The sequence below is a fragment of the Ammodytes marinus genome (assembly GCF_949987685.1).
Source record: "Ammodytes marinus genome assembly, chromosome: 2".
Classification (NCBI taxonomy): domain Eukaryota; kingdom Metazoa; phylum Chordata; class Actinopteri; order Uranoscopiformes; family Ammodytidae; genus Ammodytes; species Ammodytes marinus.
Genome location: NC_137231.1, coordinates 22,718,460 through 22,729,453, shown reverse-complemented (window position 1 = coordinate 22,729,453; position 10,994 = coordinate 22,718,460). Strand labels below are relative to the sequence as shown.

General features: G+C 41.2%; 1 protein-coding gene across 2 annotated transcripts; it reads right to left on the bottom strand.

Annotated features, from left to right (window-relative positions):
* Window positions 1-810: 810 nt before the first annotated feature.
* Window positions 811-9,601, bottom strand: znf131 (zinc finger protein 131). 2 transcript variants are annotated; one of them, XM_080044167.1, is made up of 9 exons: window positions 9,514-9,601; window positions 8,183-8,330; window positions 7,976-8,077; window positions 7,206-7,350; window positions 6,932-7,046; window positions 6,559-6,750; window positions 6,038-6,413; window positions 5,795-5,925; window positions 811-1,901 (listed from the first exon to the last, which is right to left on the bottom strand). In XM_080044167.1, exons 2-9 carry the CDS (start codon window positions 8,310-8,312, stop codon window positions 1,389-1,391), a joined length of 1,704 nt encoding a protein of 567 aa, XP_079900293.1. In that variant the 5' UTR covers window positions 8,313-8,330; window positions 9,514-9,601; the 3' UTR covers window positions 811-1,388. The 2 variants fall into 2 exon arrangements, with proteins under 2 accessions (XP_079900293.1, XP_079900294.1); XM_080044168.1 differs by lacking the exon at window positions 9,514-9,601 and adding an exon at window positions 9,281-9,395.
* Between the last annotated feature and the right edge of the window lie 1,393 nt (window positions 9,602-10,994).

Genomic DNA, 10,994 nt, shown 5'->3' with positions numbered 1-10,994 from the left:
TTATCTTCTGGAGCTTTTGCAACATCCTTCTCTCCACAACCAGCTCTGGTAGTGATGTCTACATCTTCAACTCCGTTTACTGTATTACAGAGCATGTTTTTAAACCTAAATCACTTAATTTCTCAATACAAATGCCACCCTAGAATCTAAATTATAATGTATTCTTTTAAGTGTATGATCAATGAACTGTGCATTACACCAATGTCCTCAAACCTCAGATACATTTCTTAGCCACTTGGTGGCAGTGGAAACAAGCTGTAAATGCAACATTGACATGTATCAAGTGAAAAGCTGGAACTTGTTGCCAACAGTGGTCTATTTACACCCACAGTTGACATGGAGCAACATTTGCATTTATTTAGAGTCATATTTCTAGCCGCCTAGGAAATGTAGGCCCAATATTGACTTTACTTTCTGGTCCCCACCAACTCCTGAAGGAAACCTCTTTCTGCTGCACTGCTGCTAAATACTCCCCCTACGTTAAACAGCGGTAGTTAACTTTGTATGTGTCGTTTGGTACTGGGTAAATAGCGTACAGTGGGTTTATCAGAGCTTTTTCACCCAAAAATTGGTAGCGCATGGAAACAAATCTGATAAGATGAGCGACTGCTTTAACAAAAGAGTAATTTAATATTTGCCAATTTAAAAATATTGATTGAAAACAGCTTTACGGAAGGAAAACCAATTATAAAAGGTATCATACACTCACCACATTCCTCCTCAATGTATCTACAACTGCACTAAGTTGATTTTAAGATCATCAAGACCTCAGTAGATGGATGCAAGACATGTAAGCCCATTATGGAAACCAATTTTATTCCATGCCTTAGTTTTTACTACAAAAACACCAGAAAGCCAATATGTAAAAAGGGCAAGGCTTGAACAAACCTGTCGCATTAGCATTGAGGAGCATCAGCACCATGAGCTGTTTAATGAGCTGCAAGACGGACATTTCATTCAATGTCAAATTGTCTTGCCAAGTGACCCAAATTAAAAGAACATAATGTAAATTTGAGATAAAATAACACTGAAAAAATTTCAAAAACAAAAAAAATATGAGAAACGATGGATGAAGCTCTGGAGAGTCACCGAGAATATGTGAAATGATGGCACAACAGCTTGAAAAAATAAATACAGGATCATTCGCAGGAAGTTATTAGATCTCATCCCACTCTGTCCGTAACTCAGAGTTCACAGAATGAGGATTGGTGGGGGAACGGAGTCATTCAGTGTTGATGGCGGACAGCAGAACATATTGAGGTTGACATGCTTTTTTATCCAACATGCAGTGTGTGTGCTTCACGGGAAAACAAGATGTCAGCTACAGGGATAATGCAGCGTGTCATTTTTAAGACTCTTCTCCACAGTTTTTTTTTTTTCCAACATTCTCATACCACCTCTGCTTGTCCCGCCACCTCAACAACGTTCACCATTTCCCCCTCCACCTCTACTTCCACCTGAGAGTTCACCACCTGCTGCCCGTCTACTTCCGTGGTGGTGACGTGCACTACCTGGATCTGCACCCCGGCCTGCTTGAGTCTCTCCATGTCCTCCTCACACATCTCCGCCACCCCTCCGTCCTCCACCACCACCGTAGTAGTGGTCTCCTCCATCTCCATGACGTCCACGGGCTCCACCGTCACGTGTTCGACATGGATGCCGTCGTCCAGCAGCACCGTCTCAGCTCCGTCTATGCTTTGCGTGGCGGCGGCAGAGTCTGTGGTGAGGACCATTTCTTCGTTGTCCTCCTCGATGGAATGCTCGGTGCGAAGGTGGGCCTTGAGTTCGTTGGGGTGGGTGAACCACATGTCGCACATGGTGCAGTGGTTGGGCTTGTCCCCCGTGTGGCTCACCAGATGGTCTTTGAACTGGTCCCAGCTGTTGAACACGCTGCTGCAGACCTGATGCGGGAGGAGAGAGAATAGCTAAAGGTCAAAGGATAAAAAAGAGAAAGAATTCTTCCTTTTGCGTACCAGAAGGAAATGTATATTGATAAAACATACTCGATTCACTAATATATAGCGTTGTCCCGTGGAACCTTACTAAATGAATAGACTAATAGTTTTGTTGTGGGGGGCTATAATACAACAAATGCCAATCAATGTTTCCAGGGGCCCAAAGTGAGTTCATCAATTGTCTTGTTTTGTTAAACTGGCAGTACAAAGTAAAACAATTTTAAATTAATTAGTTGTAGACTAAGAAAAAGGAAGCACATTCTGACATTTGGGAAACTTATCAATTATTTGACATATTTGCTTTAAACGTTACTTCAACAACTAATCGATTATTTGTGTAATTAATTGCCTGTCAATTTCCCCAAATTCTTTGGAATTATCAATTCACCGACTAATGATTGCAGCTCCCCTTTGTTTACTTGTAAAAGCTGCGATACAAAACTATATTGATTAATACAGTAATACATTATTCAGTTGTCAAGGATGTCTGGCCTATAGTGGATCAAAATTCTAAGTGTAGGCAGGTATATAAAATTACTTTAGAGCAAACAAATGACAGACATTGCTATTGAAGGACACTTATTAGGAAAAAGCTGACATTAGATCAGATGTGAATACACAGTGAAAATAGTATGTTGTTAGGGGAGAACGGGGTAATATGTCACACGGGTAGGTTGTCACAATCATTATATCTCGGAACCAGAAGGCGCTGTCTGTTAAATTTTGGTATGTAAATATCCACAACTGGGATCAGAGGTCACCTACATAGTCTTCCTTGGAGTTAGACTGCTGCATTTGAGGTGAGAGGACTGTTAGTGTTTTTCATGTCAAATTGAAAATATTTAGCTCCTCAGTATTTTTCTTCAAGGCTTTTACACAATGGGTTTATAACAAAACACTTGTTACCCTAAAAAAGTGTGAAGGGTAAGCTATAGCAGGGTTCAACATAACTTTTTTTTCCTACTGGCCCGTCGGGCCAGTGGATCCGAGATTTACTGGCCCCTTGTATATTTTCACTGGCCCTGCACACACTTTTTTTTTCTTCATAATTTAGTGTCAATAATTATAATACCTGTATTAGAAAAATAAAGAAAGATAACCAGATCTAAAGGGAATATATATACTGTAACAGTATAGATATTCCCTTTAGATTTGGTTATTTTTCTTTTAGTTAATTATATGAAATGTTGATATTGCTCATACACATAATATAAAACCAGGCAAACATATTGAATTAGAAGCCTACAACTAAAAATATGTTGAAAGAGTCGGCCAGTATTTTAAAGTCCAGTAGTTTGATGGTTGTTTTTATTCTTGAATTTGGGCAGTTTAATGAATAGTTCACCTGCAGAAGTCATGTTCAAACATAAAAAAAAAATAAGAGATGAAGGTCTGATCATTCTTTGTGGTGTGGTAGGCTGTTTTTATTACTTTCTCTATGCATTAGGGATGTGAATGTGTCGACCGAATGACCGGTTTTCCACTTGCGCTCAAGTTGACTTTAAAAATAGAATAGAAATCCGAAAATCAGAGGGTTATGCCGTTTTTTTAATGGGAGATTTCACCGTGTATGTGAGTTCACGTCTGGTCGTGAGCGCGCTGCAGGAGTGTCACTTCTCCATGAAGTGTCAGCTTCACATAAGAGTCCGGTGTGGGACCATTTTTTCAAACTATTGATAAAAAACAATGCAGTGCAAAATATGCAGCATAAGTTAAACGCTCGTCTAAGACTATGACGTTAAATCACCTTAGAAACACACAATGCCTTCGTCCGATCACAGCAGCGTTTCACCGTGTGATCTCGCCAGCGAGTGAGCCGCCGCGCAGATGAACTGTGGTTTGTGGCTAAAATAATAACCGGGGATATTCTCCCCGTTAGCGATTTCAATGGGAAAGACTTCCGCGATCTGATTGAATGTCTCGAGCCTGAAAACACAGTGCCAAACTGCGCGATTATAGGAACTGTACAGTGAGCGGAGTCCCTCCGTTCGTTTCTGTCTACAACCGTCACAATCACCGGAGACGCATTCACAGCGTTTAAATAACGCCTCTCATTTGTATTACCATTGGGGCTTGGATGAAAATACTGTAACATTACGGCGGCAGATAAAGGAAAAGCGCAGTTATCATTTTCTGCACCTCAACCTCTGCCGTTGGAAGAAAGAAAGGGGGCAAAGAAAGTCGATTAATTTGTCGACTCGCAGGCGGACGGTAGGCAGCTCTGCCAACGGAGCGAGAGTGCACCCGCTTGTTGCTCCGCCTGTCAAAACGCCCACGCATCGGTTGTCCACTGGCCTTTCATTAAAAAATATATTTTATATTAGGTTCCGACTCTCAACACGCATTTCAATGAACCATGATGTAGTCTACAAAAAGATACTGAACTGTGATTGGCCAGTCACTGGCCCGGGCGGGACAGTGACTGGCCAATCAACTTGCCCTGCATATGATTTTACTGGCCCCGGGCCATCGGGCTATACGTTATGTCGAACCCTGTATAGTTTAGATTGTTTTTAGCAAGCTAATTAGTTGTCAGATGGTTGTTGGCCTTGATGCTAGCAATACATTCCAGTTGGGGTTGGTCGTCACATTTTTTGGGGGGGGTTGGTTGTCACATGTTATCCAAATGGTGCAGCCAGGAAAGGAACCCAATAACAAAAGAAAATGTCAAGCTGTCTCACTGACACCCCAGAGAAGGTGAGAATTTAGCAGGAAAGGCAGCTAGCATGCAAAAGAGAAAAAGGGCAACAAAATCAAAACGACCCAGTGCATCCCAAACTAGACCAGTTGCCAAGGCTGCTGCACCCCAGTGCACTCCACCCCAGCTGGGGAAGAAGAAACAGAAGAGAAAGAGACAGGAGGAGGAATCAGGAGGAGGAATCTTCATCAGATGAAGAGGATAGTTTGTGTTTGGTTTGTATGGAAACGTTCTCCAGCACCCGTTCAGGGGAGGTAAGGGAGAAGTGTTGTATGTGCAACCAGTGGGCACACAATCTCTGCTTAGTTAGAGTGAGCAGACCCTATATTTGCCATCACTGTAACTCAGATAGTGAATGTGTGTATCCTAGTTGAGTAGGCTATTATTGTTAGACCTATTTGTTTTGTTCTTTATGTTGTTACATACAGTAGGTTGGTCTTAATATGGATTTCCTTTTTGTTAATTCCTTGCTCATTTTGTGTTAAGATGCATAAAGGTATGTAGGCCTATTTTTCTACTTGACAATGAAATTAAACTTTCAAATGTAGTTCTGCGTTCTTGCCTTCTTTTTAAGATTTTTCCCATAAAGATAACATTGTGACAAACAACCCCATAGTGTGTGACAACCGACCCCTTGATGGGGTTGGTTGTCACAATGTATTAAGAGTGTCTTTGATGGTACATTTCTTCTTTATTACAATAAGTTAGAAAAAGTGAGGGGTTCACATTTCAAGCCAACACATTAAGCTTCAATTTAATGTAGGAATGACTATTGAAAGATGTTTAGGTGATGAGCAATTCTCACTAGAGTAAAAAGTGTGCCTACTTACCCCGGTCTCCCCTACCTTTTTGATGCTAGTTACAGTTTATACAGTGCCACTAACTGTTAATGTGCAAATGCATGCACACATTTCCCAGGGTAAACCACCAACAATTAAGAAAGGGTGTAAACCTTTATATCCATCCGCAACTTAAAGGAGGTAAATACTGTAAATCAATGTCCGAGCACTATGACTTTGTGCATACAGTGATTAAATACATTAACAGAATGTGAAATTAACATTTGGAAAATGTATTTTCTACTGCAGACACTGCACTGGTTTGTGCGCACCTGATGGCCTCCATTCTGGACAAACTGTACCTGGCATTCATAGAGCTTCTTGCGACCTTTCTTGGCTCCGGCCCCATTCTGACAGGCTGCCATATGGCACTTCAGTGTGCTATTCCTTGCAAATCGCTCATGGCAATCTGGACACTCATAAGGTTTTTCACCTACAGATTGACATAAACAGTTCAGCATGTATTTCATTGCAGGACGTGTAACAACAACAAGTGAGCCAGTAATGATATTATCAAACTGAACAATCAAATTTGTCATTCTCACCAGTGTGCTTCCGCAAGTGCTCCTTAAAGTGGCCAAAGTGGTCAAAGTGCTTTTTGCAGAAATCACAAACGTGCACTTTCTTCTGGGGTTTCTGGTTTTGTGCCTGCTCTTCCTCATTAAAATGAAAGGTGTTTATGTGCTGCTTCAGGGCCCCCTCCCGACTGTAGGGTCTACCGCAGTAGGTGCACGTGTGGGGCTTTTCCAGTGAGCCCAGGTGAGTTTTCAGGTGCTGTTTGAGGTGGTAGTACATCTTGAAGCTGCGGTCACACTTGTTGCAGCGGAACATGTTGTCCACTTGGGAAATCTGGACCTCTACCACCTCAACATTCTCCAGCACTTTGGAGGCGGTCACTGTTTCCTCCTGATACAACACCTCCTGCCAATAATAAACACAGGCAAGACAGGGTTGATCCTTTCACAATAAGATCTCTTGCTTTCAACGCATAGTTTTTCAAAGTAATAAACCAAAAAAGATGAAACTCTGCTTAAATTAAGATTCGTACAAAAAAAAGTCAACGTACCTCTTCTATTCCCACCTTCTTAATGACCTGCAGCGTAGGCTCCCCTTGTTGATACTTGCTGGTTATGTCAGCAAGAAGGGCCAAAGCTGAGTCATCTGATGCCGCCTGAGCATTCCTTGCTGCATCGACCACCTCCTCCAGTCCAGTCTCCTCCACCTCTATGTCCCCATCCCCTATCACCTCAATCTCCACCTGGGGAGCATTGAAAACATTCAGTCCGGTCAGTGACACGCGTGAACAGAGTGCAGGTCACTTGTCACATCTTAGTATTAGAATAATGTTGCAAGGCACTGACATTTCAGCTAATCTTGTTTATTCACTACTTTGTTAAGAGCTATATTTCTATGAGTGTGACCACTGTGAACATACGGACCTGTTCCCCTTCCACTGAAGGTAGGGTTTCTGTGATTACATTAGATGTCTCAGCAATCTTCCTCTTTTTACCTTTGCTCTTCGCCGTCAGCGAGGGATTTTCACAAGAATGTATCCTACAGGAGAAGACGAGCGGTTGTTGAGGTGACAATGTTTGTGCTACAGGTGCTGAAACAAACTCCTTTTATAGCTCATAAAACACTACATTCTTAATAAAAACACCACAATTTTAGCTTCTTGTTCAGTGGTATGTTATGTTATGCTGCAAGTCTCACTTGTTGTCGAGCGCTTTGATGGCTTCCTGCATCTGGAGGTATTCAGCAGCCTTCCAGACATCATAGGCCTCCTCTTCTCCAACTACGACTAATGTTGCTGTGTATGTGAACTCCATCAGCTGGCGAAACGCAGTGTTGCTCACTCCTGTCAGAATAAAACAGAGAGGCAGTGGTGAGTAAAAGCTGTTCAACACAACAGAGTTGCAAGTTACAAGTTCTTAGGTGGAAGTGTTTGAAGCGTAAAGTCCAGAAGAAGATAATACACTTTATTAAATCAGTAATTGGGAACACATACTATATATAGACTATATCTTTCCCTATTTTGGATTTACAATGTGTTTATAATGGATAATGTAAGATAATGTTTCTAAACCTATTTACATTTACTAAGATTATATATTTTGTTCCCATCAATGATAACATTTTAGTTGGTTCATTGCTGAGAGCTGGAAAATGTGATGATTTTGAAAAGTAGCAACTGTAGGACAAGAAAGAAGATCTTAGAAGAGCAAAAAACACACGTGTGTCAGGCTCTAAACTAAACTATCTTTTTATTCAAGTTTCTGTAAACCACTTATCAGAAAGTAAAAATAGTAGAGGATCAATTATAATCAGTAATGGCTTTTGTAAAGCTCCACGTGCACACAACTAAAGTCATTATAGTAATTACACAATTGATCCACCTCTCTAATGATGCAGAGTCAGACAACAGAAAAGTTTGGGTTAAAAGGCTTTAAAGCTCATTATTTTCACAACACTATCACTGTTACCTTCTATCTCCACCAGCGGCTCCTGGGTAAAATCCTGGAAGAACTTATGGAAAAACTGGCTGCATGCTGCCAATACTGCTTTATGGGCTCTGAACTGGTGCCCTGCAAGAGACAAAAGACACATGGGAATAAGGAGCAATTCTGCGGAATTTCAAAGAGACATCATGAAGACAACATTCAATATATTATGTATGACTTCCTACTTACCATCCACAATCAAGGTAATATCTGTGAACTGGTCCAGCTGTCGTTGTTCATTAAGTTTGTCCAACATGACTTTATAATGTGCTGGGTACTCATTGGCTCCATCCAACTCAACCTCCAATTCAGCCGCCATTATGGCCCTTATCCTTGTCTGCGGGGAACAGAGGAAGATGGACAGCTATCACCATAACAACATACACACGTGTGTGCTTCCCAACATAGCTTTGATTGATCAGACGGGTGAATCACGAACAAGCAGGACATGACCTGATTTTCTTTGCAAGTAAGGTGTGCAGCATTAGTTACCTTGATGATCTCACCAGGTTAAAAAGGAGCCACCTTCATGACACTGAAAACACTGGATTTAGGCTCAACGTCGTTACTCACTAACCCGTTGATCTAACCTCGTAATACACCCTTCAAGATTCTTGGTTACAGTTTTAACTTTTGTTTTGGTGAGTTAAGAACGAAGGACGCAGATTTGAGACAAGTTGAAAATACAAAAAAAAAAGCTTTATCAACACTTCAGGTAAAGTTCACATCTGCAGTCAGTTAGTGGTAATGACCAAAAGTGAATATAAAATTAACTGAACAACCGTGTTGAGTATTCTGTTTACAACTCCATGGCTGACAGATGGCTGTTAAAAAAATAGCTTTTCATCAAGTTTGAGAATCCTTTGAACAGATCACCTGAGATGTTTGCTCTTGTGTTAAATGCTTTAGAGACATTCATTGCCATGTAATAAGGTTCGCAGCTGAAAAAGGTATTTACATGGCAACAATATTGCACAGCGATAGTCAAGATGTGGGCACACTAAAAGAACATCACACTTTTCCAAGTCTGGGTCAACATTGCGCTTTCATTTGGACATTCGGTTTACGAATGACAAAACAATAATTTCCAGTTTAATTTTAAAAGCGTAGAAGCGCTTATAATTGTAATAAGGATCCATCACATGGTTGTTAATTTGGCCAACGTCAACTGCTTTCCTCGTTTAGCATGTTAGCTTAGCTAGCAAACATACAAACCTGCCCCCCACAGAAAAACAAATAACTAATTTGACATAGTCGGATAATATTTCTAAGCCACGACCAACTTACCAGGACTAAAAAGGCTCATGGAATAGTTTCCAAAGTGGAATATTAAGTAAATAAACATGGTACAACCCCAGAGTGTCGCGGGTAACGGGCCTCTTAGCACGCTTGCCATTTCGCGTTTGACAAGCAACATTACGTCATCAAACCGCGCATTAAAATACACTTTTCCCATACAGATTTCCTCATTATAACCGCCGCAGATCGAAATACGTGTTAAAAACCATCGCTACTCGTACCTCCAGTTGGGTTACGTTGCCTCAGAAAGTTGTTTTGTGATAATATTTCCCTCGACGCATGTAGCACTGTTCTACTCTCGTTGCTCCAAAAAGGGCGGTCGTTCGACCGTCGGGCCTCGGATTCCCAGAATCCCTTGCAAAAACCAAGGACGCCGGAGAGCGTTGCTAAGAGACAGAAGAGAGTGACTGATAGTTTTCTTTTTGTGCTGTTTTGGCCCGCAATTTTGCATTATAGTCAATGGCACGATCGCTTTGTTTTCCCCCCAAAGGGGGCGTGGCCAGATTGCCGACCTGATGTATCACAGTGAAAATTAAACCATAGGCCCAGGCCCGGTTCTAGACAGTTAGATTAGGGTGGGCCTGTAGACATTTTAGGTGAGCACAATGGGCAGAGAGACCGAAGATGCGAACGCGATTTTTTTTGCCCTTGTAAGATCTCTGCGTCTGCTTTTTGGCACATTTACTTTGAATTGTGTAGAACACAATATATGCAAATAAACTGAGTTGCTGAGAGTGTTGCTGTGTGGGAGATTTTATTCTTGCATGTTTTTTCCCCAAATGATTATGAATAACATATAATATACATTAGGCTATATAGGCTACAACATAATGTATCTTTTTTGTAGGCCTATCGCAGTATTAACTAGGCAGCCTGAGCTGATAGAAGAGAAAGCTTTGGGACTGGGCAACCTGGATGGTGGTAGTCCAGAGCTATATACTATACAGATATATAGTCTTTCCACTATTGGCTCCGATGTCCAGCTGGGTGAAAATAGTAGCCAGCCGAGGTCACGACCCTGCTAGGGGGGTCCGGGGGTATGCCCCCCCCCCCCCGGGAGATTTTTTTTTACCTTTTTAAAGTGAAATGCAAGAATCTGGTGCACTTTGAGAGGAAAATTAAGATGCTGAATCTGAGGAATTTTGTGTGAACAAATAATTTGGAGACACTGGGTCGGATGAATTAGAAGCTATTGAAGAAAGACACATGGATTTTCCATATAAATATACATTTTAAATAAAATATTATGCAGGGTCCTCTGGGATGGCCTTGGTGCTCTTTTTCTTTTACGGGACATATTTTTCTGTAATATAATGAATTAATTTAAATGCAGTGAGAGGAACGAAGCAGAAGAACTCTGTTGTCCAGTTATCTTTTTTTCCACGGACCGAGGCTGAAATAGGCTATAGACTATACACAGTGCATGGGCAACTGAGGGCAGCCCCATTTTCAAATATTTTTAAATAAACTCAATACACACTGTGCATGCCATGGACTTGAACGTGACGTGATCAGTTAACCTCGGATTACCTCCCAGATGAACTGATTCAATTATTAAGCTATTAACTCTCTACCAAAACATTGTATTCCTTTTATTGTATGATAATTTTCATTTACATAATATGATGTTGATATCAAACACACAAACTAAAAAAAATAAAAAATTGGGGGGGCCTAAGCAACCGCTCATTTCGCTTATGCC

Bases quoted from the DNA above. Each gene is read 5' to 3' on its own strand.
- znf131 (XM_080044167.1), bottom strand. From the start codon at position 8,312: ATGGCGGCTGAATTGGAGGTTGAGTTGGATGGAGCCAATGAGTACCCA. The intron at 7,351-7,975 runs GTAACAGTGATA...TTATTCTGACAG, and splicing joins GCCGCTGGTGGAGATAGAAG to GAGTGAGCAACACTGCGTTT. The intron at 1,902-5,794 runs GTACAGTTTGTC...CTCCCGCATCAG, and splicing joins AGAAGCTCTATGAATGCCAG to GTCTGCAGCAGCGTGTTCAA.